Source organism: Sitophilus oryzae, unplaced genomic scaffold (assembly GCF_002938485.1).
Source record: "Sitophilus oryzae breed Bouriz unplaced genomic scaffold, Soryzae_2.0 scaffold_499_pilon_pilon, whole genome shotgun sequence".
In the NCBI taxonomy this organism is placed as follows: Eukaryota; Metazoa; Arthropoda; class Insecta; order Coleoptera; family Curculionidae; genus Sitophilus; species Sitophilus oryzae.
The window spans coordinates 2277197-2305144 of NW_022147083.1; the positions used below are offsets into that span (position 1 = coordinate 2277197).

General features: G+C 33.2%; 1 protein-coding gene across 1 annotated transcript in view; it reads right to left on the reverse strand.

Annotated features, from left to right (window-relative positions):
- Positions 1 to 1334: 1334 nt before the first annotated feature.
- Positions 1335 to 27948, reverse strand: part of LOC115886811 (tubulin alpha-3 chain) — a 121766-nt gene continuing 95152 nt past the window's right edge. The window contains exons 7-9 of the mRNA XM_030906103.1: positions 8739 to 8872; positions 7122 to 7330; positions 1335 to 1710 (exon numbers count right to left, since the gene is read on the reverse strand). Of these exons, the coding sequence (XP_030761963.1) occupies positions 1660 to 1710; positions 7122 to 7330; positions 8739 to 8872 (394 nt within the window). The 3' untranslated portion in view covers positions 1335 to 1659. The remainder of the gene's footprint in view (positions 1711 to 7121; positions 7331 to 8738; positions 8873 to 27948) is intronic.

Genomic DNA, 27948 nt, shown 5'->3' on the forward strand with positions numbered 1-27948 from the left:
ATTTTATTCTTTACATATTATATTTTATAATAAAAAAAATTATCGTAAGATCGAAAAAAACGGCGTCAAAGACGGCTGGGAATAACAATCGATGGTAATTTTATCGTATGTATCTTATTTGTCAACAAAGACTATTTAAAAAAAATACAAAATTGTAACAGTTTCATTAGTTTCTTTGCTTAAATCGACATATCAAGAAAATACTTAATAGGCTAATAATAATGTGTTTAATTTTTTGTATTGTTTTAATAATTTCTAATAGGATTCCATTTCCATTTACTTATTGCTGATATAAATGATTATTTTCACTTTTTGAATTAAAATTTTGACAAGTTGGAGATTTTTTTGAAAAAAATTAACTTTTGTGGTAGAAATATGTATAAGCGTTTTAAGTTACGGATACAAAGAAAGCTGTAACTAATGGGACATAAATAGCAATAAAAGCGTTTGAAGCTTTTATTGTGCTTCAGTGCTAATATATTTTTGTTACCCTTAAGCTAGCTCTGGAACGAGCTCTGGACTATGCGTCAAATGCCTTCCAACGTTGGACGCCTGATAGTTGGACACCTAGTCTAACGGTATACAGTAATCAAATGGCGTGTCTCGGGTGGCGATCCTCAACCAATAGTCATTATTTATTTCTTCAATGTTGTCAATGGAAGATGTTCGGACTAGAGTCGATGTTTTTGCTACGCTTCAAAAAGAACCTCAATCAATGGTGGATCATGCCGCTATCACAATCGTGTTTCGTCTAGACAGTTTTTTAACAAAAATCATCTTAAATATGTATTTTTCAGTAATTTAGGATTGATCAGAGTGCGGTACGAAGGAGGTATTTAGATTTTATATAAATATATTTTACTAAGTACTAGTACTTAGGATTTTAGCCGTATTTAAAATCCAATTAAATATACATAGTTTTAAAAGGAAATTAAAAAAAACATTTTGCTGTTTTAAAATGTTAAAGAAGCACAGAATTTACTTAGTTCAAGCTATATAATTATCGGAAAATGTGATAGTTTAACTACAGCAAAAAATATGACGTAAATCAAAATTAACAACAACCATCTAATAGAAATGCCTTTTGATTTTTAGGACAGAAAAATTCAATCATATTTTCATGTTTTCTTTAATTTTCTCTAAAACAGTATGGAAATTTGGAATAGTATAAACGGAATAAACCATTATAGAACAAGCAAAATTTTTCATGAAGAATGCATTATTCTCAAAATGCCAATAATAAAAAAGTTTATACTCTTGTAAAGACACTCCGGGGACATACTGTATATTCGTACCAGGATTAGGATAGAATTTAGAAAAACTCTTTTTTAAAACAGTTTGCTAAAACTTTATTAACACACTCGTGAAAAACTATGTTATTATAAACTTATAATATTAATAAAGCACTTTGGATAGTTTTCTTACCTATTATTTTGAGTAAATTCAAAATATAAATATTAAGTAAAATCAAATAAATAATGTTATAAATATAAAAGTGAAAAATCTTAATGTTACATATATATTTAAAAAAAATAACATAATTTATATTTTAGGATATAATTTAGGCAAAGCATATAATTAAGTAGTAAGGATAAATGGATTTTATTAAATGCTGATCGGATTTCTAGTGAACCTTGTGTACTAGGTAAATGGTGAAATTTAGTATTCTTCTCCTTCATCAGCTTCGCCTTCAATAGAATCGACGGCAACCTAAAAATATTTTGTTTTTAATATTTTGGTAAACCATGTAAATTCAGTTGAAAATTCATACAGATTAATATACGCATTATGTTTTTGGGAATATTAATGAAAAAATGATACTGTGGTATCTATGAAGAAATACGACCCAACTTTAAGAACGTTTTAAACGTGTCAATATCCCCTATACAGTGAGAAATATAAATATGTTTTGATTATTTCCCAAGCAAGTACAAACTAAAGTCTGATCGACACGGTCAAAGTGTACTTAGGTCAAATAAACTTGGGCTGTTTGGACGTTCCAGCTGATTTAAAATCTGTTGATACGATCCAAAGAGCCTCCAAGTGTAAATGTTGGAAAACATTGAGTTTTTGTTACGCTTTAGTTTTGTTGGTTTAATGTGGACTTGGATGCATAATATCTCTATACCGGGTGTTTCTCAAAAGTGACTCACCTCTATAACATTTTGATTTAAACATTGATAAAAAACAGGTTAGGTATATTAGTATATGACATTAATTAGGATTGATTGACGTATTCAATTGTTTTCGGCCTCTTCCTGTTTCCTGTATTACCGGAAATGACTACGATTTTTGATTTTGAAATGACATACTCGGTATTTTTTTTACTTTATTTGATAGAAGATGACATTCTGAACAGAATACCATATCATATATCAATTTTTGACATATTCAATTAATTGAAAAAAATAGCATTTTAAATTTCAATGTCTTCTCCTTCTTGCGGTGCCGTGCCTGTCTGCAGGCGTTGGCGATCTCCATGACTATTTCGTGGAAGAGTTCTCTATCTTCTGCTGCATAAAACAGCCTCTCCACCCGCAGACCGGTCCAGTTCCGTATATTTCTGAGCCATGATAGTTTCTTTGGACCTACCCATCTTCTACCTTCGACTTTTCCTTGAATAATCAAACGAGGAATATAATATTTGGTGCCATGCATTATGTGTCCGAAGTAGTTAACCTTTCTGGCCTTGATGGTGGTTAATAGTTCCCGATCTTTGTTCAGCGGTCCAAAAACTTCCTCGTTGCTTGTATGTTCGGTCCAAGAAATCTTAAGGATTCTCCGGTAGCACCACATTTCAAAGGCTTCTATTTTATTTATATTCTCGACTTTTAGCGTCCATGTCTAGTCGTCCGTAAAGAAGAGTGGATCATATATAACAACGTAATGTTCGCAATCGTGTTTGCAGTGACAGGTTTCTATTAGTGAGCGTTGTATTATATATTTATAGTATTATATATTTCAATTCTTGCTTTTACTTCTTCGTCACATGTATTTTCACTATTTAGCCAGCTTCCTAAATATCTAAAATGTGGTACTTGTTCAATATTGTGTCCGCTGATTTTTATCGGGATTGGATTGGTTTGTATTTTACGCACAAACAACCATTTCGTCTTCTTGATATTTGTATTAATACCCCATTTGCAACTAACTTCATGAACCCTATCTAGCAACGTTTGCAAGTCTTCCATGCTTTCTGCGACAATGGCGGTGTCGTCTTACGTTATTTATGATCTCCAATCCAATTTTCCAATCATCATCCAATTTTAACGCCTTCTATTTTGCCGGATAAAGCCTAGTTAAAAATGTTCTCCGAATACAAGTTGAATAATAACGGTGATAAAACACACCCCTGTCTTAATACCCCATTTGCAACTAACTTCATGAACCCTATCTAGCAACGTTTGCAAGTCTTCCATGCTTTCTGCGACAATGGCGGTGTCGTCTTACGTTATTTATGATCTCCAATCCAATTTTCCAATCATCATCCAATTTTAACGCCTTCTATTTTGCCGGATAAAGCCTAGTTAAAAATGTTCTCCGAATACAAGTTGAATAATAACGGTGATAAAACACACCCCTGTCTTACTCCTCGTTTTATTGGGATGTCATTTGTAGTTCCTTTATCGACCCTAACAGCAGCAGTTTGATCGTAGTACAAGTTTACTAAAAGGCGCATGTCATAGTTGTCTACGTTATACAATTTCAGATGCCGAAAGAGCTCTGTATGTCTGACTCGATCAAATGCTTTTTCAAATTCGATGAAGCACACATATATGTTCTTGCGAAATTCGCAGCACTTTTGCAACAATAGCCTCATGGAAAACAGGGCTTCACGTGTGCCTAGTCCGCTACGAAATCCAAACTGCTCTTTTCCGATGTTCTGTTTACATTTAGCATATATTCGGTTGAGAATTATTTTTAAAAGTATTTTTAACATGTGGCTCATCAGACTAATAAGCCTGAAGTCATCACATTTACTCGCTTTGGTATTCTTGGGTAAGGCAATAAATATCGATCTCTGCCAGTCACCAGGTAATTTCCCACTTTGGTAAACCTGGTTAAAGAATGCTGTCAAGACAGATATACTGTCGTTGTCGAGAAGTTTTATTAGTTCCGCGGGTATTTCATCTGGTCCGGGAGTCTTGTTTGTTTTTGCCTGTTGTATGGCTTTTTCCACTTCCGATTTGAGTATACTTGGACCACACTCTGCTTCATAATCTGCCAATAGTATCTCTGGAGCTTCCCGAGTGTCGTCATCAAATAGTTGTTGTATGTGTCGTTGCCACTCATCACATCGGTCTTCATTTGTCATTAATACTTGTCCACTAGCGTTGTGCAGTACTGATACCAATTTCCTCTTCTGTACACCAGATATTTCTTTCAGCTTTTTATGTAAGTTAAAATCATCGTGTAAGCTTTGAAGGTGTTCGATTTCTCTACAGGATTTCCGAAGCCATGCTTCTTTTGCTTCTTTAATCCTTTTGCGAATTACCCGATGCGTTCGTAAGTACTGGACATGATCGTTGTTCTTATATTTTCTTCTTTCTTCCAGGAGGCCTAATATTTCTTGCGTCATCCACTTCTTTCGTGCTTTTGTTTTTTGGGTTTAATCATTTCATCTATATTTTGATTTCTTAGTGAAACTTTGATATCCTGCCAATTGTCTTCCACGCTTTTGTTTTCAAGTGGTGTTACAATTGTGTACATGTTGCCATTCGCTTCCTGTGATTTTAGAATTTCAATATAAATCTTCCTTCCTGTGATAGGTTCTTTAAAATTTTAATATACATGGCCATAAATGCATCGACAATTTGACTCAATTTTGAAAAATTACTTATGTGGTACCAAATTATTCGTAAAAAATGGTTTTTCCAAATATGCCAATGAACCACCCTTGTTCCATTTGAAAAAGTCAAGTTATGATTAAAAATACGATTTGGACATCTTTTAACTGGCAAGGACCAAAGACGAAAAATATTAGAAGATCAAATCTATTTTTTCAAGGCACTTTAATTACAAAGTATTGTTTTAACACAACCATAGCACTCTAGATTAAAATTTAAAATACGATTTTTTAAGCATGAATGCGAGAAGTTGACATATGATATGTCATTCTGTTCACAGTGTCATTTTCTATCGAATAAAGTAAAAAAAATACCGAGGGTACCATTTAAAAATTAAAAATTGTAGTCACTTCCGGTGAAACTGAAGTGACTGAAAACAATTGAATACGTCAGTCAATCCTGATTTATGTCATATACTAACGTACCAAATCTGGTTTATTTATTTGGAAAAATAAAGAAGTTATAGGGGTGAGCCACTTTTAGAAACACCCGGTATATCGATCGATATGCTTCCCGTGCATAATAAGATATTTACTGCCTATAAATCATGCGTTTTAACCTAACCTAACCTAACCTAACCTAACCTAACTGTCCATTTTAATTATTTATTGTAGAAGAGATTAAAAATTTCAAGTACTAAATTGACGAACATTATGGTTTTACTGATATATGTTATAAAGTGTTAAATAATATTATTTCTAAAAGGTAACATACAAGGTGTTTCAAAAAACATGTGCCCTCTCTCGTAGGGAGATTCTTCACGTAAAAATAAAATTTATTTTTCTTTGCTCTTTCAAACTATATTAGGGTTTCCTATACCTATCTATCTCAGATTTTGAATAAAAAGCGATTTTTAAATAAAATGGCAATCAAGATGGCTGGTATCGTCATGGCAACTTTCTAGTGACAGTAACTATTTTCAAAATCGACATTAGTGTATGGACATTATTATTTAAACAGTTTTCTAAAATTTACCCACAATAGTTTAATAAGTAAGTATTCTTTATTTTATAAAGAAATAAAGCCATATCTGTTGGTGGAACGAATGGATATGTTACTAGTGATTTTATTTTGTGAGGAATTTTATTTCTCGGCCTCAAGAGCTAATGCTCAAAGATATCCAAATAGGAATCTCCCTGATAAGCGTTCCTTTGAAAAACTACTTGTCCTATTTCCTATTTCGCAGAGTTGGTAGTGTAGTTTATAAAAAATCTATTAGGCAGAAATCTGTCGTTGGAAGTGAAGAAATTGAATTTGCCGTAGTAATTGGCTCTTTTATAAAAAAAATCATATATCTACAAGTTATCGTAAAATAAAAAAAAAGTCTATAAACTAATGTCGATTTTGAGAATAGTTACTAACTGTCTCTAGAAAATTGCCATGGCGATACCAGCCATCTTGATTGCCATTTTATTTAAAAATCGCTTTTTATTCAAAATCTGAGATAGATAGGTATAGGAAATCCTAATATAATTTGAAAGAGCATCTGAATCTGCTTCGATTTATTTAAAATAAATATAGGGTGTTGCATTTGAAATAACAAAGTTTTTATGTAAAATAAATCCTTAAAATAGTCAATCACCAACTTTTGGTACCCCTGTATAAATTTAAGGAAGCAATAACATTTTTCAGTAAAGTTTATTTCTTTGCCTTTAAACTCAGTACATGAAATAATTCTGAAAAGTAATGTACAGGGTGTTGATAATCAATTCTCTTGTAGCATGCATATTTAAATACCTTTAAATATCTCAAAAACCAATGATTTTAAACGTATTTAACCCTTATAATAAACGTCTTTTTTGGGCCCAAGAATCCAAAAATGAAATTAAATACCGGGTGTTCCATAAGAAAAAATATAACTTTGGTATGGATCTTAGTTCTGAGACACCCTGTATATTTTAAAATAATTTTAAATTGTGCACATTGACTCCCCACATATACCCATAAAATATTTTGTTTCTACATCTTTCCGTTTTCGTATAATCAACCAAGGCGAATGAGGTGCGCCACCCTGTATATGTCGACACTTTTTTAGCTTTAAGATATGTCGGATTTGTAGTAATTTTTATACTCAACATTTTATTCGAAACGCTACAATCATTTGGAAGAAAATTATAATAAATCGAAAATATTAAGACTTTAACACCCTGCAGCTACGAAACAAAGCAGAATCGGACCTATGTTGATATGAAAAATAAATCTTATTTTTACATGAAGAATCTCCCTACGAGAGATGGTACATGTTTTTTGAAACACCCTGTATAGTATATCTACCTCTTCATAATCTTTCTCCAATGCAGCCAAATCTTCACGAGCTTCTGAAAATTCACCTTCTTCCATGCCCTCTCCGACGTACCAATGGACAAAAGCTCTCTTGGCGTACATAAGGTCGAATTTGTGGTCCAGTCTTGCCCAGGCTTCTGCAATGGCAGTAGTGTTCGATAACATGCATACAGCACGTTGAACTTTAGCAAGATCACCTCCTATTAAGAAAAACAAATTATTAAATAAACAAAATACGAGAAGCGCCAAAAAATAAAAAAATATATTAAATGTTGGTCTAAAGCAGAAATGAAAAAGTAAATTGCCAAGATTAATTAGAGGATTTAAAGAAAAAATAAATGATTTATATTAAGACCTCCAGTTATATTTTTCTGGACTGTAGGTGTAGTACCTATTTAATTATTTTTTTATCTTCAGGTTATCATTTTGCCCGATGATTTGTTATCTTAGCACGAGATCGGAAAGAGCTGATATCGGTTACCAAGACTAGAAAATCAAGCGCAAAAAGTAGGCTTAGTGTTTAGGTTAGGTTAGGTTAGGGTAGGTATGAGAAGAAAACGAAATTTATGGAGTGGTCAGATAGGGATTTGAGAAGGGAAGATGTCTACAATTGAATTCTGAGAGAGGTAAACGATACAAATTTGAGAAAGTAGATACATCACATATCTAGGCCGTATTTCTAAGGAATCCAAATGTAACTCAAGAAATTATGGCAAGAATAATGGTGGGAAATAGATGTGTCAGCGCATTACAGAAAATTATTGAGAGTAAGAACATTTCTAGAAGTTTAAAAATCAGAATGTACCAAACAATGATCAGACCGATAGTGCTGTGTATGCATGTGAAACATGGACGTTCAATGCAACGGGAAGTTCGAGGCTAGAGATTTGGGAAAGAAAAATACTGAGGAAGTTTTTTGGAGGAAAGAAGATACACAACATATGGACCAGAAGAACAAATGAAGAATTAAAGCAACTATATCGGGCACTGAGTATAACGGGAGTAGCAAGAGCACAAAGGTTAGGATGGCTGGGACACATTCAAAGAATGGCTGAAGCAAGAATTCCTAGTATGATAATGAACCGTGAAATGTAGAGGAGGACTTGAGAAGGATAAGAGTGGATGGGTGGAGAATAAAGGCAAAAGACAGAAACAAATGGAGAAAGATAACCAATCAAGCCGTGAGCCTTTTAGGCTTTTAGTTTGGTTTGGTTTGGTTATTATATATCATTTGTAAAGAACTACGAAAATACACAAACATTATTATACACAATATGTAGCGCACAGATTGCTTTGAGCAAAATAATGTTCTCAAAATATGTATTTTAATGTAATACGTATTCTCAAAACAATATTAAAAATGTTGATGAAGTGTTATTTTCCAAAAAGATGCTTTTATTATTATGCGCAATTAAAATCTGAAGACTATTAGGTTACTATTAATATGTATGTTTCCCACAGTGAATCTGTAATAATTGGAATTAAAATATTCCACGTTTTTCAAAACCTTGTATTATATAATGTATTTTAGAGACAACCCCATTATATTTTTTTAACTAGTCATATAAAAATGTTTAAGAATTTTGTATAAATTATTCTATAACTTACCTGGAACGACTGTTGGCGGTTGATAATTAATACCAACTTTAAAACCAGTCGGACACCAATCTACAAACTGGATAGTTCTTTTGGTCTTGATTGTGGCAATAGCGGCATTTACATCTTTAGGAACAACGTCTCCCCTATAAATTAAAGTAGCATTATTTTTTAATCAACACATTTACATAAAACGGAAACATGAATACATTTATACAATATTATAGTAAGTATTGCAGTTCAAAAGAGTATGATAAATATAGAACTATAAACTTTAATCAACCAACCAATATAAACCATCAACCTCACAACTTTTGGGTAAATTCCGGTAAATTCTTATCATTTGGGCGAGGTTTCATAAAATATTCATAAGTTTCATGAGAACCGCTGCGACTGCTTAACAATGTTTAATAATTGTAGTTTTAAGGTACCCAGAACCGGACGATACTACGAGAACTTCTAGAAAAATTTAGATCATTAATATCCAGCTCTGATCCAAGATTATTTCAGAAATGTTTTGACAATATCCAAAAACAAAATTAGATTGTGTACAATTGTTTTATACACCTTAGGACTTGGAGAGGGAAGCAAGGCAATTTTATCGTTGGAATATCCAACTAGCCAACTTAGGAAAACGGTGGAAAACGATGTTAAGAAAAATCTCCTTAGGGAAAGCGAGTGTGATATACAAACTTAACTGCTTCTTAATTGGTCATTTTATTTGTATATTAAGTTAAACCACGTTAAACTAATAAATTAGATTAGTTTTTATCCGATTAATAAAGAATTGGATTTTACACGTTGATCCTTCAAAGTCAATCAACTTAACGTTTTTTAAAGAAACCCTTTTTCAATAAAAGCATTATAACGACACCCTTCTAATCTATTGTTACGTAATTCTTAGTGTAAACCTGTGTAAACTAAAAAAGCAAAAACATTTTACAGAGCATTTAGCATAATATGATCCTTCTTTTCTTGTAGAAAGGTGAGAACTTTTTCTAAATTTGCAATTTTATTACTACCAAGTTCTGAAATTAATTAATATCAATTAAAACAAGAAATAAATATACCCTTTAAATATTTTTGGTGTATTATACACTTGATATTAAAAATAAACATTTCGTATAATAGAGTAGAGAATAAAAATACTTGACTTCCAGGAACTTCTTTAGCCATTCCGTAAAAAACTATGTAAAACTTGGAAAATAAGTTGGTTATAATAATGGTTTTATAATTCGGAAACCCTCTATTTATTTATCTAGTAATGCTAAAACACTCTATTTTAAAGTCGATTAGAGAAAATAGTATGATTCATTGGCAAGTAATGTAAATATTTACGATCCGGTAAAATTGTGATGTAAGAGGAGGCTTAGCTTGCCTGAGGCGAATCAGTAGTTCTTAGGCCGGCAGGCTGTTGTGTTGTGTTTTGTCATAGAGCTGATATTTGGGGGTTGAGAGTCTTTTGACTATAAACGTTGCAAGTACTGTAAGGCAACGGGTCGTTTGACCGGAAGAAAACCTCTGGTGACGTCTTTCCTTCGAGGTTGGTCTTGAGAGTTTGAGGTCTACCTTGTCTTCTCGATTGACACAATGCGGCGTTGGGGTAGAGAGACTAGTGAGGTACCCCAATTAGCTTATTCGATTGGGATGCGAATCTGTTTAGCGGCAGAATTGCGTTCGGGGGAAGCCCCTATACTATTTCAGGTGACACTAGCTAGTTGTTGAAGATGATTAACCAATATATAACCGAATGATATTTGAATTAGATGGAAAATATGGAATGGGATATATTGAATAGAATATATCAGTGGCTAGGGGGCGGAGTACCCCCGGGTGAGTCTAACTATTTAACTATCAATTTTATCCAGATCAGTAAATGTTTGTTTTGTTATTTTCATGTACAATGAGAGAGTGCTTGCCAATGACCAACTAAATGGATATTTGAGGTGAATTTGCTTGTGAGACCCGGTTGAGTAAGCCCCAGAAATAAGCGATTTTACATTCAGGTGTGGGGTCAAGCAATCGGTTCACTAAAAATATCCTTGGCATAACAATATTATTTACTTATATTGAACATTATTATTGTTTTGTTGACTTTCATGCATTTTTGAAATAATTTAGCATTACTAGAGCGTTCGTCAGATTAGTAGAAAGTACATTAAATAGCCTGGTTCCATCACTGATTAGCAGGTTTTACATATATACATGTTATCGACGCCTATGATCCTTATGATAGGCAGTCATTTTCACGCCGTGCCTGCACCCCGTGTCCGCTGATGTTGGCGAGTAGCGGAGAAGTAGGCTTTGGAAACAGTTGAATGTCAGAGTTTGTTGATTTTCGGCCCAGAGAAGACATTGTTTGTCAAGCTAGTTAGAATTATATTTTTAAATATCAATTTCTGTTAAATATATTAATCTCCCGATTACATCAGAAGTGGCGATGAGTTTAATCCAGCGTTCTTAGGCCGTAACGGCGTATTTCTGACTTACTGACGACTATTGACTTGACTTTGACCTTTGAGACTATCGTTTTGTAAAGGCGTCGCGTCGCGTCGGTTTCGAGGATCTATTCGGTTGTCTCAGATACGGGTACCCGTCGACGTCGGATTTCGGATACCGTCGTCGGATCGGCGAAACGCGAAAAAAAAAACCGGAGGGATCATTCTGCTAGCTCTAGTGCTCGAAAATATTAGCGGAAAAAAATGGAGTGCTGGAAAGAAGCGTCATATCACCCCTACAAGTTACAGACTCCGGAAGATAACAGGAAAAGGTAGTGAGCCAACACATTATCTGAACAAATCTCTTCTGAAAGGTATTTTAAAAATGACTAGAAAAAAAAATCGAGATAAATTCTAAAGTAATTAAAATTCTAAGGTAGTATTTTTATACAGTAAAAATTGTTGCCATGGAGACAGATTTGAGTTTAAAGTAATTGTTCGGATTTTTGGATTTCGGATTTCGGTGATATAAATCGCCTTGTGGTTCAAGAGATCTCGAAGAGAGGGCGCTACTGTAGTCGGTTGATAAGGGTCGATTTCGCTTGCGAAAGAAGTAGTGGTGGAGAACTATCGATAGTCACGGCCATCGATAGTTATCGATATTCACACATTCGACTATCGATAACTATCGATTGTTTTCGATAGTTTTGACTAACATAAATTTGTTAGTTATCTATGAAAGCAGTACGAATTCGGTACTGTTTTATTGAAAACGGTAATTTCATACCGTTTTTAACAAACAATACGAATTTCGTACAGTTTTTTTAAATTAAAGACAGTACGAATTTCCTACCGTTTTTAATTAAAAAAAAGTATTTAAAAGTATCGAAAATTATCATCTCTATTAAAATTATTTGTTTTTTTTTAATAAAATAATAGATTTATAAAATAATCAAAACCAATATTTTTATTTAACTAATTATTTACATTTCCGACTATGCATTCATTCTTGTTCAGAAATGTTAATATCTCAACATTGTTTGCCTTTAATCTTGATCTTCTCTCTGTTATTAAATTGCCTGTGGTGCTGAAAGTCTTCTCAGATTCCACAGATGATGCTGGAATATACAGGTATTTTTTGCTACATTCTTCCAGTCTCCAGTGGGTGTAAATCCCTTCCATTTACCTGTAAAAAGTAAGAACAAAACTTTTTAATATTATGACAAAAAAATATTTTTATCAATTCCAGAACAGAAGAGGATCATCATTTTGAGTTGCAATTTGTTTCTCAAATACTGACGTTTGATGATGAATGCATCTGCAGTTGTTGATTTAATTTTCCGGCAAATCTTTCTTCAATAAAAGAAAATAATGGATTTCCACTGCTGCTGGTTGTAGTAGTGCTTGTAGGTACTGCTCGTAGCCAGTTCTGTCATCTCTAAATCTGGATTCTGTGGGATCTGCTTCCCCCTCTTTTTTCAAAATGTGGACCATTTCCTGCTCCATTTATGCTGCACATTCTGCATTCTCATTGCTTCTGAAACCTTCCTTTTTAAATCGAGGATCCATCACATGCAAAGTGGGGGGATTTAATGCTTTTAGAAATGCATTATGTTTTGTTCATAAAATTTACTTACTGCTACGACGACTGTTCGGACTGTCTTCCTTTTTCCTTTTTATGTTTAAAAATTTATCCATTTTAAACTTTCTTTATGAAAAAACAACACAGTATTTTACAATAACGTTTTCCAACACAATATTCAATAACCTTTCATCAAATAACAAAAATAACGTTGGCCAACAACAAAAACCAAATACGTTTAAATAAAATATACGACGGCCTCCACATAAGAGCAATGAGAGGATTTACGCCCCAGTATTGAAGGAGGACAAAAAATCGAGTCGAATGGTTTCAAGACATAGGTTCATCCTTGTTTAGTCAAACCTCCTACAACACAAGGATAGACTTATGTAGGAAATGCATTGAAATTCTATAGCCATCCTTCAATATCGGTACAGGAATTTAAGCGGTACCCTCCGTATACTTTGTCTTGTCTCGGTTTTGGCTTTGCTACTGGGCAATTGATTTTAAACGTATTTGACAAAAACACATATTTATAACCTCAATCTAAGTAGAGATGTGTTACAAACGAACTATCGCAAAATATCGATAGCCTCCAAATACTATCGATTGTTTTCGATAGTGAAAAATATCGATAGTTATCGATAGCGCCATCGATAGTTCTCCATCACTAGAAAGAAGATGGATGCGAACCTCGGCATAAACAGACAGTTTTTCACGTAAAAAGTAAAATGTTATTGTTAAAATTAAAAGTTAAATAAATATCTATCTATGGTCCTCCTGAGGAATAAAATTTCTAGAGTTGTGTTATTTAGTATATTAGTTATGTTGAATATGTGTTATTTTATTCTCATTAAACTTCTTGATCAAGCCGAAACGTGGAACAGTGGTTTTCAAACATGATTTTTATTTTCTGTGCGTTGATATATTTTGTTGAGCTTTTTAATTAAAAATATTAAACAAAAATCGAACAGTAATTTAATAATTTCATTGTTTATTGCGTAATAAAAAATATATCAAGTACCTATATACAGGTATATGCAAGACATTTTATGTGGAAAGGTAAAAAAAAGTCTTCAAAAGTTTTTCAGTTTTTCAGAGGTACCTCTATAGATTGTTTCATAAATGTATAATTTATATTTTTCATATATACATTTTTTTAATTATACCCCATTTTACTTATTACTTATTTTATTAGGTACTTTAAGTTTAGTTATAGATGTTATTAATATTTCAGCTATATTTTTAATTTACTGAAACTTTCAACTTTAGGTTTGGTTTGGTATTGCTATATCAGTAATATACTAGGTATTACATGAAACATGAGACATGAATGTACTTGGTAATTATCTTTGGTGAATACAAGAGAGAAATAGTAGATATGTAAAATTTAAAGTTGAACATTTATGAAATCAAACGTTTATTAAGGAATATTAATTTATTATAGACACCTCATAATCCTTCTAGTATACACGCAGTTTCGATCTAATATTTGAAAATTACGTAGTCTTTAAGAAAGTTATTTTGTTTTGTACCTATTTAGGTATGTAGTCGAATAAATACATGGTTGTAGAAAAGTTAAGGTTCCGAACTTCACGCTTTGAAAATTCACTTGAGAATTATATCAAAAATTCACATAATTTATAAGTACCTATTACATTAGTTTTTCAATTATTATAATATAATTTTAACCACCTCATTATATTTCAGAGTTTTTCAGTTTAATTCAGGTATTTCACTAGTATTTCAAGAACTTTATTCTTCGTATACGCCATATTTAATAGCAAATAACCCTTCGAATAGTGTTGTAATAAATTGACACATTGTGAGTGTTAAAATAGTTGTGTAAAATTTTGTAGAAGATGAGAACGAAGCGTTTATTAAAGTACACAGGGTTACTTTTTAATAAAAGCGTAATTTCTTTTAATTAGAAATAAAAGTAAATGTCCAGATGGGTCAAATTCTAGGCGCCAGAGTACTATTATATAGTAGATTTCACAACACGCCGTAGATATCTCGAAAACAAACTACTAAAGCACGACATAAAACAAATATTCTCGGAAATAACATATTGTTTCGGTAAAAACATGTTTAAATAGTTTTTAACAAAAATGTCTAATAGTTAATATACAACTAGCAAATCCGATTATCTTAATCTTATATAAAATGCATATACTTTTCATATTATGCGTAAACAAAAATTAATAAAGCCTAGGTATGTACTTAAATCTTTATGCGACGTTAATATATGAGTTTTACAACCCCGAATAAAGTAATCATTTAGGGATACCCTTTCACCTAAAAAAAACGAATACTTTCAATATGAACTAGCCATATTTCACTACCTGAATACTGTTTGACATCCACGTGGAATGGGACAAGTAGAGAGGCATAGTCTCCAGCATGTGTAACGACTTGCATGACGATATCTAGGTTGAAAATGTTTCAAAACATTTCAGTTTGTGGAGTTGGTTGGGTAATCTAAGCACTAGAATGCAATAGATGAGCGTATCTGGAACATAGTTGATCGGAGGGCTGTGAAAGATCCCTTCGCGGCGTAAATGATCGACGAGGTTTAGCGAGTGTTCGGCCGTTAAATGAGTATAGCGAATTTGCGAAATATATCAAGCAGGAAATAAAATGAATATTGGATGCGTAGCGAAACTTGAATATTCTGCGTGGATGATCTGCTTAAGATCACTTCGATCTACTACCTCATCAATGGATCCCAATCAATATCCAATGGCGTTAGACTTTAATATGCTCCATCTTGATAATTTCTAAGCAGCCTGAGTTATTTGGATATATCGAACATTAGAAACATCGTAGGATGGTATGCACGGTCAAAGAACAAAAGTACCGTGGAATAGCTAGATCTGGCAAGCTATGGATTTGGTTATGGTAGATTCAAACGTGTATTAGGATTGGAAAAAAGGAGTAGGGTTAGTTCCACAGTTCTACCCGGTACTCTCATTTTCAAGGTATACGTTAATATGATAGCTGGAAAAGGCGTGAGGTGGTTGCTAAGGTATGAGTTTACCACCTGGGCGCTTTGTGAGTATGGCGGACAAGACTTGCGAATATGGATGAGTCCCGGTATTCGGTCTGGTTAGTTCGACCGGGATTGCTCTCTTTTCCAGTGGCTAGAACATAGGCGGGGCCTCGTATGTTAGATTTAGTTTATACATTTTACTATTTTTTAGATTTTAGAGTTTAGCTTATAGCAGCCTCTTCAGAGTTAGAGATTTAACTTTACTTTTTGCACACGTCAAGCCTTGCAGATGTGTTTGTGAATAAGCCTGAGGTTAGTAGATATTAGCCGATTGGGCTCCTCCACATGCGAAGTTCGCTTGACCTTGACATTTGTGGCTTTCAAACCTCCTTGAGTGAGTCGATTCCTATGAGATTAGATATATTCCTTGTAATGTGAGGAGAGCGTTAAGGACGAGCTTTATAAAGCTGGTGTGACTTTCAGATGCGTATTTTGAAATGCGTTTGAGACCCTTCGACAAGGACCACTTGATGATATGATCTGAGAATGACCAGATGTCTTTTGAATGAATCGTGCGTATCGATGCTGGGCTTAGGAGTAATATGGTGTGGGCGGGGGGGGGCATTGCTTATTAATACTCTGACATAGTCCTCTACATGAATTCTATGTGTAACGATATTATTTTTTGGTGTGATGCAAGCCATTTGTATTAGGTTTGTTCAGAATTAACTTATAAATGTTGTTACTGATTAATCCATAAATTTATAAATATATGTGTAAGTCTTGTGGTAAAGTCCGTTTCCGCCTGTGAATGTTGATAATAATGCGGCGCCATAAAGTCCCGAATCGCCTGTAAAAAGAAGCCAACCGACCCCTGGACTTCAACACTCTTAAAATCGTCAAGGCTGCTATGCTTACCATCCAATAATCTCAAATGATTTCAGTCAATCCACCTCTGTATCAATATACGGTTTTTTCATTTTATGTTAAAATAGATACTTATTTCTAACATATTCTCTGCCCTACCTGAAAGCGTTGGTGGCTTCAATCTTAATAAATTCGGTTATGAAGATATTATTTTAACTAAAAAAAATATTTCCTTTAATATATCAGATCCAAATCCGTCCCCAATATTCAAACTGCATTTAACTGTGTAAGTGTATACTGTATTAGATTATCGAGTACTCGCAGCAGTGTTAATCGTCTCACATAGATCCCAAATGTTACTTTAATCGATATAATATCCACCATAGTGTCCTAGACCTATCTACAGTGAAAACATCAATTTCTTGTTTACATAACAGCATATCAAAGAAACAATGGAAATAATAGTTAGGTCTTTTCATGATTGTTCTACCACTTCCCATGTCTGTAGAAATTGCATGATATTACTGCGAGACCAAGATCAACAATTTAATTGACACATCGCTATCACAAATCATTCTGATGCCTTCCTTCACGACTTAGATGAGATATAGCGCTTTGTCGATAAATTGATGACCCACACAGCATCTCAGAATTTCTTAGAAAAAATACTCAGTATCTTTAGATACTAAAGTTTAAATAGATGTATTAGTAGAATAATATTTCAGTTATATTAGGATGCGGCCTTACAAAAATTATGTACTTAGAAATTAACGTTAACAAGTTTAACCCTATCGGTGGATCTTCATTCGTTGAGTTGCCAACTCCCATTCGGAGAAAAGAAGCCGATGTCAATGTCAGAAACATGGAACAGTATTGTTTTGCGTGGGACATAACGTCAGCCTTGTGTCCAGCTAAGTCTAAAATCGCAGAACTATCTTCATATCCACATTTTTCAACATTGTTAAATATAGCAGGTATTGGATTATCCAATGAATTTCGCGATATAAAACTTCATTGAACAATTGAATTAATATATCTCAGTTAACGTTATGGTCTCAAAGACAAAATTTGAACAAATAATAATAATAGTTTGGGAAGTTGTAGGTCCATTGCGGTACACAGAAAGGAAAATGGTGGTACATACTGAATTTAACTATTATTAATTGAAGATTGTAAAGTTAGTAGTGATGGACATATATGCAATATAAATTGTGTTAAAAACAATTATTGGCTGCGATAAAAAAAAACTATGTCTACGTCTTGTTTCCAGCCAAATAAACTCTAATCAACATAAGCTTTACTTTTGCGATTGTTGTTTATTACATTTCAGTTCAAGCTATACTTTGTATATTGCTAAAGATCTTGACTGTAATCACGTGTCACACATCAATACGCGTCTGTGACCCAAAGCTTGAAAAATACGGTAAATGCGTTCCCGAAAACAATCTAAAATTCGAAAACATCGGAAAACAATTAAGGTTACCGTTTGTAGTATATGACGATTTTGAATCAATTCTTAAACCGATTGCTACTGTTGCGCCAAGTTCAACAAAATCATATTACCCATTAAAAATCGTCAAACACAACACTTATTCGTTTTCGCCTTATTTTGATAAAAATGTTCTTTCGATCGATAGTTTCTTAATATTCGAGAACGTATCGCGGTAAGGACGCCGCTAAAGAGTTTGTTTCTCACATAGAAAATGATTTAAGAAGTATTTACAACATAAATCTAAAAGATTTAAAGAAGATCGTCCCCAATGAAGCAATAAAGAACAAAAACTTGAGTTATTATACGCAAAAAACAGTCGTTTTATATGTGAAAGATTATTTGATATCCAAGAGCAAAAAGTTAGGGACCACTGCCATCTCAACGGAAAATACAGAGGTGGCAGCTCACGAAACCCCTGCTACATATAGAATTTAAATTACCCCATAACTTTTACCCATTGTCTTTCACAATTTAAGCGGCTACGATTCTCATATGTTCATTAAGGAATTATGTCGTCATGGAGACAAAATTGACATTATTGCCCAGAGTAAAGAAAAATGTCTCGTTACAAAAAGCAATTTACAGTGACAGATATGTAGGAGTAACGCGGTGAGTAAAATAGAAATATTAAAATTTTTTTTTTTTTTTTTTTTTTTTTAAATTTTTGTCTATCGTACATCTCGTCTTTCAGAGAGTTATCAGGGAAGGTTACTCAATCCTGAAAACTTTTAAGAACAACAAACACAGACTCTTTACCGCGCAGAACTAAAGAAAGCAATTTGACCTCAATGCCGTCAAAAAAGTGTATTTCCGTATACACTTTATGGTATTAGTTTCGACGGAAAACTGAATGAGCCGTCATCCACTTAAACCATGAATTTCACGGATTGATTTAAACGATATACGAACAGTTCATTAGCGATGTGGACTATCAAAGAGCAAAGGATGTCTGGCGCTTATTCAATTGCAAAACTCTAGGGGATTATTCGGATTTATACTTAAAATCGGAAATACTACCTCTCTTACAGCCGTATTTTTGTGCGAAATTTTTCGCGAATACAAAGTTAAAATACAATTAAATTGGCAAGTTCACTCTCGAATACATATTTACCCAGCTTGTCATTGACTCAAATCTCCCATGCGACCAAGGTAGAGTTAGAATTGCTAACGGATATTGATATGATTCACTTTTTTTATAAAACCGGTATTCGTGGTGGGTGTAAGTCAGTGTTCCGGAAAGTAAAACATATAGCAAATAATCAGATTCTTTCCAAATCTATCACCGCTCTACCTTGCCAAACATCAATTATCTATTATTTAGACGCACACCAAACTTCATATGCATACATTGTAAGTTACTGTCTACAACCCACCTACTTAAGCGAGATTTACCGCTTTTGCGTATAAACCAGAACTCGGATCGATAATAATGAGATTGTTAGAAGCACATACATGAATAGTTTTGGAACGACGATAGTCAAATACGGCTATACGCTTTTGGAAAGAGTTGATAACATACCTATTCCTAAGCACCTTGCCACAGGATAATACATTCAGCATCCTCTCTCCAAGTTCATTAGTCGAAACTATCCCATTCAACATGTGCCACCTAGCGGAACACACTCAAACAACTAAACAAGAACTACAGACTTCGGCGAATTCAATAAAGACGATAAAAAGACCATATATGATTGTCGCTGCTCACTCTATCAAACACTCAAACAATGCCACTCAAAAAAAGTGACTCATGCAGTATGAACATCACTGAACGCTAATTCCCAATCAGGGGGTATTAAAATTCTCACAGGGCAGTCCACGATGGTTAAAAAAAACTATATCCGATATTTAATACACGAAGATACAAGGAAATAAATTAAAATCTAAAATTTATAACAAAGACGTTAATTAAACTAATATAATAATGCCGGTTTTTGGAAAATACCATAGGAAAAAAATGTTAGAAAAATCGTAAAGTAGATTGAGATAAATTCAGTCACCTCATTGGAGAAAATAAAGTTGTAATACGTATTAAGGGAGCCCAGAGCTTGATAGTATATATATCTTCTATTATAATTTACTGAAGAAATCTGTTAGTGCCGCGCCAACTCTTTTCATCTGTAGCGTGGTAACGGTAGCGAGCTAGAAATACTAATTAACTGGAAAATCCGTACCATGTGTCGTAACGGGTATCTTTCAAATTATGAATTATTTAATTTATATATTTTTTTTTTATATTTTTTTATTGTTTATTTTTTTATTTTTTTTTTTTTTTATTTTTTATTTATTTTTTTATTTTTTTGTTTTTATTTTTTTTTTTTTTTTTGTTTCTTTTTTTATTTTTTTTTTTTTTTTTTTTTATATTTTTTATATATTTTTTTCTTATTTTATTTTTTTTTTTTATTTTTTTTTCTCTTTTTCTTTTTTTTTGTTGCTTTTGTTTTTTTTTTTTTTTTTTTCTTTTTATTTTTTTTTCTTTTTTTTTTTTCTTCTATTTTTTTTTTCCTTTTAATAATATTTATTTTTTTGTTTTTTATTATTTTATATTTTTTTTAATTTTTATTTTTTTTTTTTTTTAAAAAAATCTTAGAACCCCAATAGTTTAGTTTAATTTATTATTATGAGATATAGTTCATAGATAAAATAAAAGAAAATTACCTTTTTCTTTGTTTTATAGTTAACATTTTAAAATAAAAAAAAAAAAAAAAAAAAAAAAAAAAAGTATAATAAAAAAATCTTAGAACCCCACATTATATTAATTTAAATTATTTATTTATTATCGGAGTATATTCTATATATATTTTTTCTTTTTATATATTATATATTATATTTCTTTATTATATTTCTATAGATAAAAAAAGAAAATACGTTGATGTTACTTTTGCAAAAGAAAGCCTAACAATAAAAAGTAAATCTTTGAAACCACCCTTCTGGGTTATCGGGTCGATTGAACCAATAACAGAAAGGCAAAAATCAAAACTATTAGCGTCGTATAAGACGTATAAGTAGCGTAGGTAAAATTTCTTGGAACGTCTAAAACTGAAAACCTTGCCCCGACGGGTGGTCCATTACCTATTGTTAAATTGAATTGTATGGACGTTTGAACCAAATTTTGGAAAATCAGTTTAGTTAAGTATCCTTTTAGTACCAACTTCCACATTATCTACGCCGACGTAAATATTCTTTTGAAACTGAAACATCTGGCAAACCTGAAAACGTTCTCTGTTGTAAAATGGGCCGATAACGAACCGAACCTTTTTTTTTTGGCTGACAATCCACCCTCGCAAACACCTGCCCGACGGGTGGGCCTTCCCTGTTGTAAAATTGATTAACGTCGAAGTAAGCTTTGAACATTCAGTAGCTTAAGTACCATCTTATCCACTTATCACATACTCTTCGCACAGGTAAATATTATTTTGAAACTAACTAAATACCTGGCCAGACGTGCGGTGGGTCTAATCTGTTGTAAAAAATGGGTCAATGTCCGAACGACCTTTTTTTTACGACAGATGGCAGTATTTTCAAGGTAGAGTTGGGACGAACGCTGCCAATATTCCACCCCTTTGTAAACTGATTGATATCCACCCTCGCAAACACCTGCCCGACGGGTGGTCCTTCCCTGTTGTAAAATTGATTAACGTCGAAGAAAGCTTTGAAGATTCAGTAGCTTAAGTACCATCTTATCCACTTATCACATTCTCTTCGCACAGGTAAAATTCTTTTGAAACTGAAACACCTGGCCAACGGATGGTTCTTATCGGTGAAAAATGGGACAATGTCGGACCGAACCTTTTTTTTTTTCTTTGACGACAATGACACGATTTTCGTGGGGGTTCAAAGCCTACTTGATCGTAAAATTTTTTTTTTTTATTAGTAAAAAAAGCGGTTATAAATATAACAAATTTATGATATAAACTTCAAATTAACTAAAATTATTTCGTTCAATTTTGTTGATATTTTTTCGGAAAATATTTGTGAATCGGCAACACTGTTCGGGAGATAAATAGCTCAAAGCTCACATACTTGGGATCAGTAACCATCATATCAGATTCCTCTTCGTTTGTATTCAGTCTAGAAACTGAAAGAGTGGAGCTCCCAGCGTCACCCGACTCGAATTCCTCGGAAGAAACCTAATTTTTTGAGGAAGGTCAACGCATCAGATGACTTGAAAGAATACAATAAAAACCGATTCGCGAGAGGACACTTTACCTGATTCCTCAAGTTAGTGGACTCCATGCAAACCACCGGTCGAATTAGCTGGACCAGCTGACAGCTCTTGGATGTGGGTTCCAGAAATCGTGAGGATGGTTGATGATGACGATGGAGAAGCAGACTCAACTACCCCATAAATAATCGCCGATCCACTAGATATAATAAAATCGGTTCTTTTTAGAACCACAATAAGAATTTATAAAAAAAGAATAAAAAAACAAATGTATTATATATTATCTATTTGTTTTAATAAAATAAAAAAAAAAAAAAAAAAAAATAATTAAAAACAACTTAAAATTTAAAAAAACGTTTTTTGTTTTTAAAATATTTACTAATCATATAAAAATTATCGTGTAGAAAAGTTAAACCTTAAAGTTAAAATTCAACTTGGTCTTCTGCGTCGAACCCTCGAACAATGTAATGTTATAATTAAATACACAAATAACTCGTCTATTAAACGATTTTTTTTTTTGTTGTCAAAAAAATTATTCTTACATGAATACAGATTGGTTCGACACCGAACCATTTTTTAAATATTATTAATTAATTTTGAGTCATGTATTATTACAGGACGTATACTTTCTGTTGGCTGTTTTCGGAAATTTGACTATTCTCGTTGGAAATCGATTTCACCATCTTACGGTGAAAATTCACTTCTTTCTTGGTAACAACACCCCGGAAATTTTCCGGAAAACTAGGAATACTGGATTTTTTGTGTATTCGCTGAAATGCATCATAGGATCATTAAATTCGCGTCCATAACAGCTTCTTTGGAAATTTTAATAATAAAAAAAAAAAAAAAAAAATTTTTTATTTGTAAAATCTACGGTTCCACTCTCTCAGTAAGGGAAACAGTTTGAAGTTTAAGATAGCGACTCTTAATATCACTAACGTTTGCAGAAGTAACTGTGGCGTTGCTTTATTCTTAAAAATTTTCCGGAATTATTATTTATCTTGAAATCCGATGGATAATATAACGAGGTTTCTCCAAACTTGTGTTAGTTCTAATGGCCCAAACATCTGACGAAGCCTCTCTTAAAGCAGGCAGTTCGTAAAGGTCCCACGTTCGAAAAGAGTCTATGAATATTCTGCACTATTTTTTATTGCATTTCATTCAAATAACTAAAAAACTAAAAATATTTTAGTTATTTTTTTTTTGTTTTATAAAAAAAACCATTGTAAAGGACACACTAAAGGATATTTTCCAGCTCAATCCTTTCTTATCTTTAATCTCTCTCTATATACCCATTCCACTTCACCAATATAGCAATTGCTATAGGTACGAGCGATTATTAAAATCAATTCTGCTTGTACATTTAAAAAGTTCCCTTTGTTGTAATCTCCGGCAAACCCATTTAAATAAGGTTTTTAAGGTAATTATACCCCGAAATAAAATTTGCTGGACGAGATCGAAAATATCTTGTTTCTTTTCGTTTGACCCCAGCCACTGTTAGAAAGCGGTTTGTTATTGCCGGTACCAAAGGAAACCACTCGTTTTAAAGCTTTATAGTTATCCAGGTTTCTGACTGCTGCAACTTTTTCACAACCCATCTCGTATCGGATTTCATCAAAAAGTAAAGCTAGTGAATTATTTGATAAATAACATTTTTTAGTTGCGTCGGTAGTCTCAAAAGTGCCCTCAATGTAGATATAACTTTCGGATATGTCGCAAAAACTAATATCCTGAAAGATGAACTTTTCTTTTTTTTAAAAAAATTTTGAAATTTTGAATGCCATATGTTGTTACGTTGTGTTCTTGCGTACAAAGAATTATCGAGATAGGTCTGTTAAAATCTTCAATTTTTTCGCTAGTGTCTCATTTTTGATTGTTTACGTACTTTAAATCCAAGAAATTGTATAAATTTATAATCTCTGGTAGAGAGTCGTTGTAGACGTCCTTCAACACTAAGTTTGGTTTATAAATGGATTCTGGTTTAGGTGGTCGCTTGCTTTTATTGGGATACGTTGCTAGTCTAGAATAAAGCACAATTTGCGGTTGACAATTATAGCGGAAGCCCATAATTATTCAACTTTTCAATTCCAGCTTAACTATAATCTTTTCTTTTTGGAAATTGATCAAATCACCGTTGTAATCCAAGATGCGTAGTGTGATGTTATCTAAGAACTGGCGCCCGTCTGGTCTTAATGGTAAATAAATAGGATTTGAAGGTTCCTTTGTGATTTTAAAGCCAGTCTCAGATTCTATATCGAATTCGAAAAATATATGGCATTCGTTTTAATTAAGATATGCTCCCGAAGTTATATTGCTAGTCTACTCGTATTATCACTTCTTTCATTATGTCCACTTGAAATGTCGATTTGTGTTTTATACCATTTTAGCAGAACAGCGACCAATCCGGCTTTTTCCGACACTCTTTCTTTCCGTGAGTCGAATTATATATATTGATTTTAATGTCACATTTTAGTGTGTTGTTGTTGGACAACAGTGAAAATAAATTATCCTCGTTTTCTTTAGTAGACTCCTTTAATGCGGTGAGAATAGCTTTTTCAATCTCGTATATTTCGTAAACACCAAGTGGAATTATCATATTTACAGATTTAGATTTTCGGTTCTTTTAAGAGAAACGATGGTACTTCGTCTATTGTGTTAAAAATTGAGTTGTACGTATAGAAGCCAACAAGTGCAAGACCATATCTATCTGTAGCATTCAGTTCTATAGGTGGATAAAATTTTGCACTTAAGACGCTAGAGCGTTCCGTTAAGGTAAATGTGTAAGACATAACTGATAGTAAAACTTAACTTCAACATGGTTGTCTATTGTTGTTTGCTAGCATTAGTGGGTTAAAGCTGGAACGACGTTTACCTTGCTCTATTTTTTAACCATGGTATAATTTAATCCCTTTCATTTTACAATGCAACAATATAAGTTTCTAGGTGTTTGATACGTCACTCTCCTCTTCTTCATATAAATTGTTGTATTGTTCACTAGAATATTGATACTTAAGGATATCAATGTCGTTTTTTATGTGTTCCGGTAACTTATCCATACTAATGCAATTTCATTCGGTTTACAGGTAATCATAACTTCTTTTAGCATGTTTTCTAACTGTTCAGAAGTTAATTCTAGTAAACTACCATGGCGATAGTAGACTTTAAGCGATAAAGCCATTCTTTTATAATGATCTCGATCCATCTGAGGTGTCAAAGACATATTATGATTCTGAGAGAAACTTTAAACACAAATGTCGCACCAGACTGTTCCAAACTTCTGTTGACGATCGTATGTATAGTCAATATTAGTGGCAGCTTTGGAACATCGTCGTAGATATTCTAGCAATTCTATAGGGGTGATAAATTACCAAAACTGTCATAAGTGAAAATAACTTGTGAATTTACCTTTTTGTATATGCCACACCAATGTGTCCTAACCCCTCTACTATCTAACGCCTACACCACCACTCACATTAATAGCATTTTGGACCACGCCATGAAAGAGTATCCCTCATATAAACCCCTCTAAAATTTGGTATTTCATTTGAAATGAACTTGCTTATGTCGATATTGGATAGTGGTCTTGGGGCAGGGATCCTATGAGTTTTCTGATTTGTTCATAAAAAGTCCTAAACCTGATCGGTATGGTTTTAAATATATACCATTCCCCTTTGAATTCAAAGTTAGGCGGCCGCCTGTCTTTTGAGAATTCTCATTTCTTGCCGTCTTTATAGCACGAACGATACCTCCAACTCCTCCAGCCAGTGATCCCAAAGCTGAAAGACCAGCAAATATTGGTATTAATGGTAATAAGCCACCCACTTTTTGAATAGGTATTATTCTAGGAGTGCAAATTCTTCTTTTACCACCGGGATTTTCTCAAGAATTTCCGTGCTGCAGCTAAGGCTATTCGAGAAGCGTTTAGAATGTCTTTTCAGCAAATTTTTTTACCTCCGGCCTTGCGTAATTCGGCTTGAATCGGTCGTATCAGCGCTTTTCCAAAAGCAAGTTTGGGTAATCTTTTACGTTTACGCACACCTTTCAAGAATGTTAGCTTGGAGTCGTTTTCCTTTTTGATACTTTTACCCTTATTTCATCTCGCTCTATACCCCAACCCAAAGCGTTGTTTTGCCTTCATAATATTTGTTACTATCCAAGCTGAAGCTTTTTCTCTTGCAGTAGAGTCCTTAGATTTATCTCTCTCCCAAGCACGTTGCTCAAGTTCGCTATCTGCTTATGACGTTCACCCAAATTATTAAGATTTTTTGGCGATATACTATATCGGTGTTTATTACAAGCTGCATCCAAGGGGGTAATACCTAAATCGCCCCTCGCTAGACGCTTTTTAGTTTTGTACCGGGTCCACAGTACTGATATCCGTGAAGATGTAACTTCAAACGGTAACTGTATTAATTAAACGAATTAAACTATACCACCTACCAGTTTTATTTGAATATCGAGAGCGTCCAGTTCGTTTGACGAGCGACATCTGAATGAACATAAAACCCAGGCGTTCACTTTAATGTACATACTATTTTTTTATTAGAAGAAAAAAATGAAGAAAAAAAAAAAAAAAAAAAAAAAAAAAAAAAAAAAAAAAATATTCGATAAAAAGGTGGGTCCAGTTACACTTCAAAATATAGAAGGCGTCATGGTCCGCTTCTCCCTTTATCGATTCGTTGATTGTTAATAGGACCATCAATGTGGAAAAATATGTTATGGATTAACATTATTACTCATTCCGTTGGGATTGATGTTTTGAAAATGTTTACATATATTCCAAGTCGTTGTTTCAACCGAAATATGAGTATCTGCAGAAAGTTTTTACACCTATTAAGGGTTTGGTTTACTACACATTTAGTGATGCAAACAGTATTTTAGAAACATCTGATAGCTAAACCAAAGTTATATCTTTATATTCGACGATGTAATGTGTTAACGGATGTTATACGCTATATTTTAGTATGCGAGTCGTCACAATTATGTGGATTCATTTCACCTAGCCCAGACATACTCACGAGTTCCCAAACAATTAGTCGCGCGATAATGCCAATTAATTATTATGTTTAAAAAGCAGGATGAAATGATCTACGTCATATTTATTCGGACCATGTTTCGCCTTATGTAACATTTAATCAATTTCAAGAGATGTGTTCAAAATGTTGGAACGATAAGAATGGTTTTTTAGTTATCGATAAAGATAGTGATTTAAACTCTGGAATATATCGTGTAGGGTTCGATAGATATATATTAATAGAGTAATCTTAATTAAAGCTCATTTGAAAACTAAACGATATAGTAGTAGGCCACAGCCAAAATGAAAGAGGAAATTGATTTGAAACGCAAATTAGTCGAAACTACAGATGCTGTTCGAAAATTTAAACAATTGAAATCCGCGTAAGCTACCCGATAAAATTGAATTGGAGAAATTTTACGAACCGATTAGTACACCTTTAACATCTATATCCAATGTTATTGGTGTAAAAAAACAAAAGTTTGAAACCAAAATACGATCAAACAAGTATGGGTACATCAACTGAAAGTTTAAGTACACCCACACAGACAGCATTTACGGAGCGTGCACCAAAAGAAACATCAACTCCATTGATAAAACCACGGAAGCCTCTCTGGGATGAATCGAGAATACATAGACACACGCTTGATGAAAGGTTTGTTACACCACCACCCT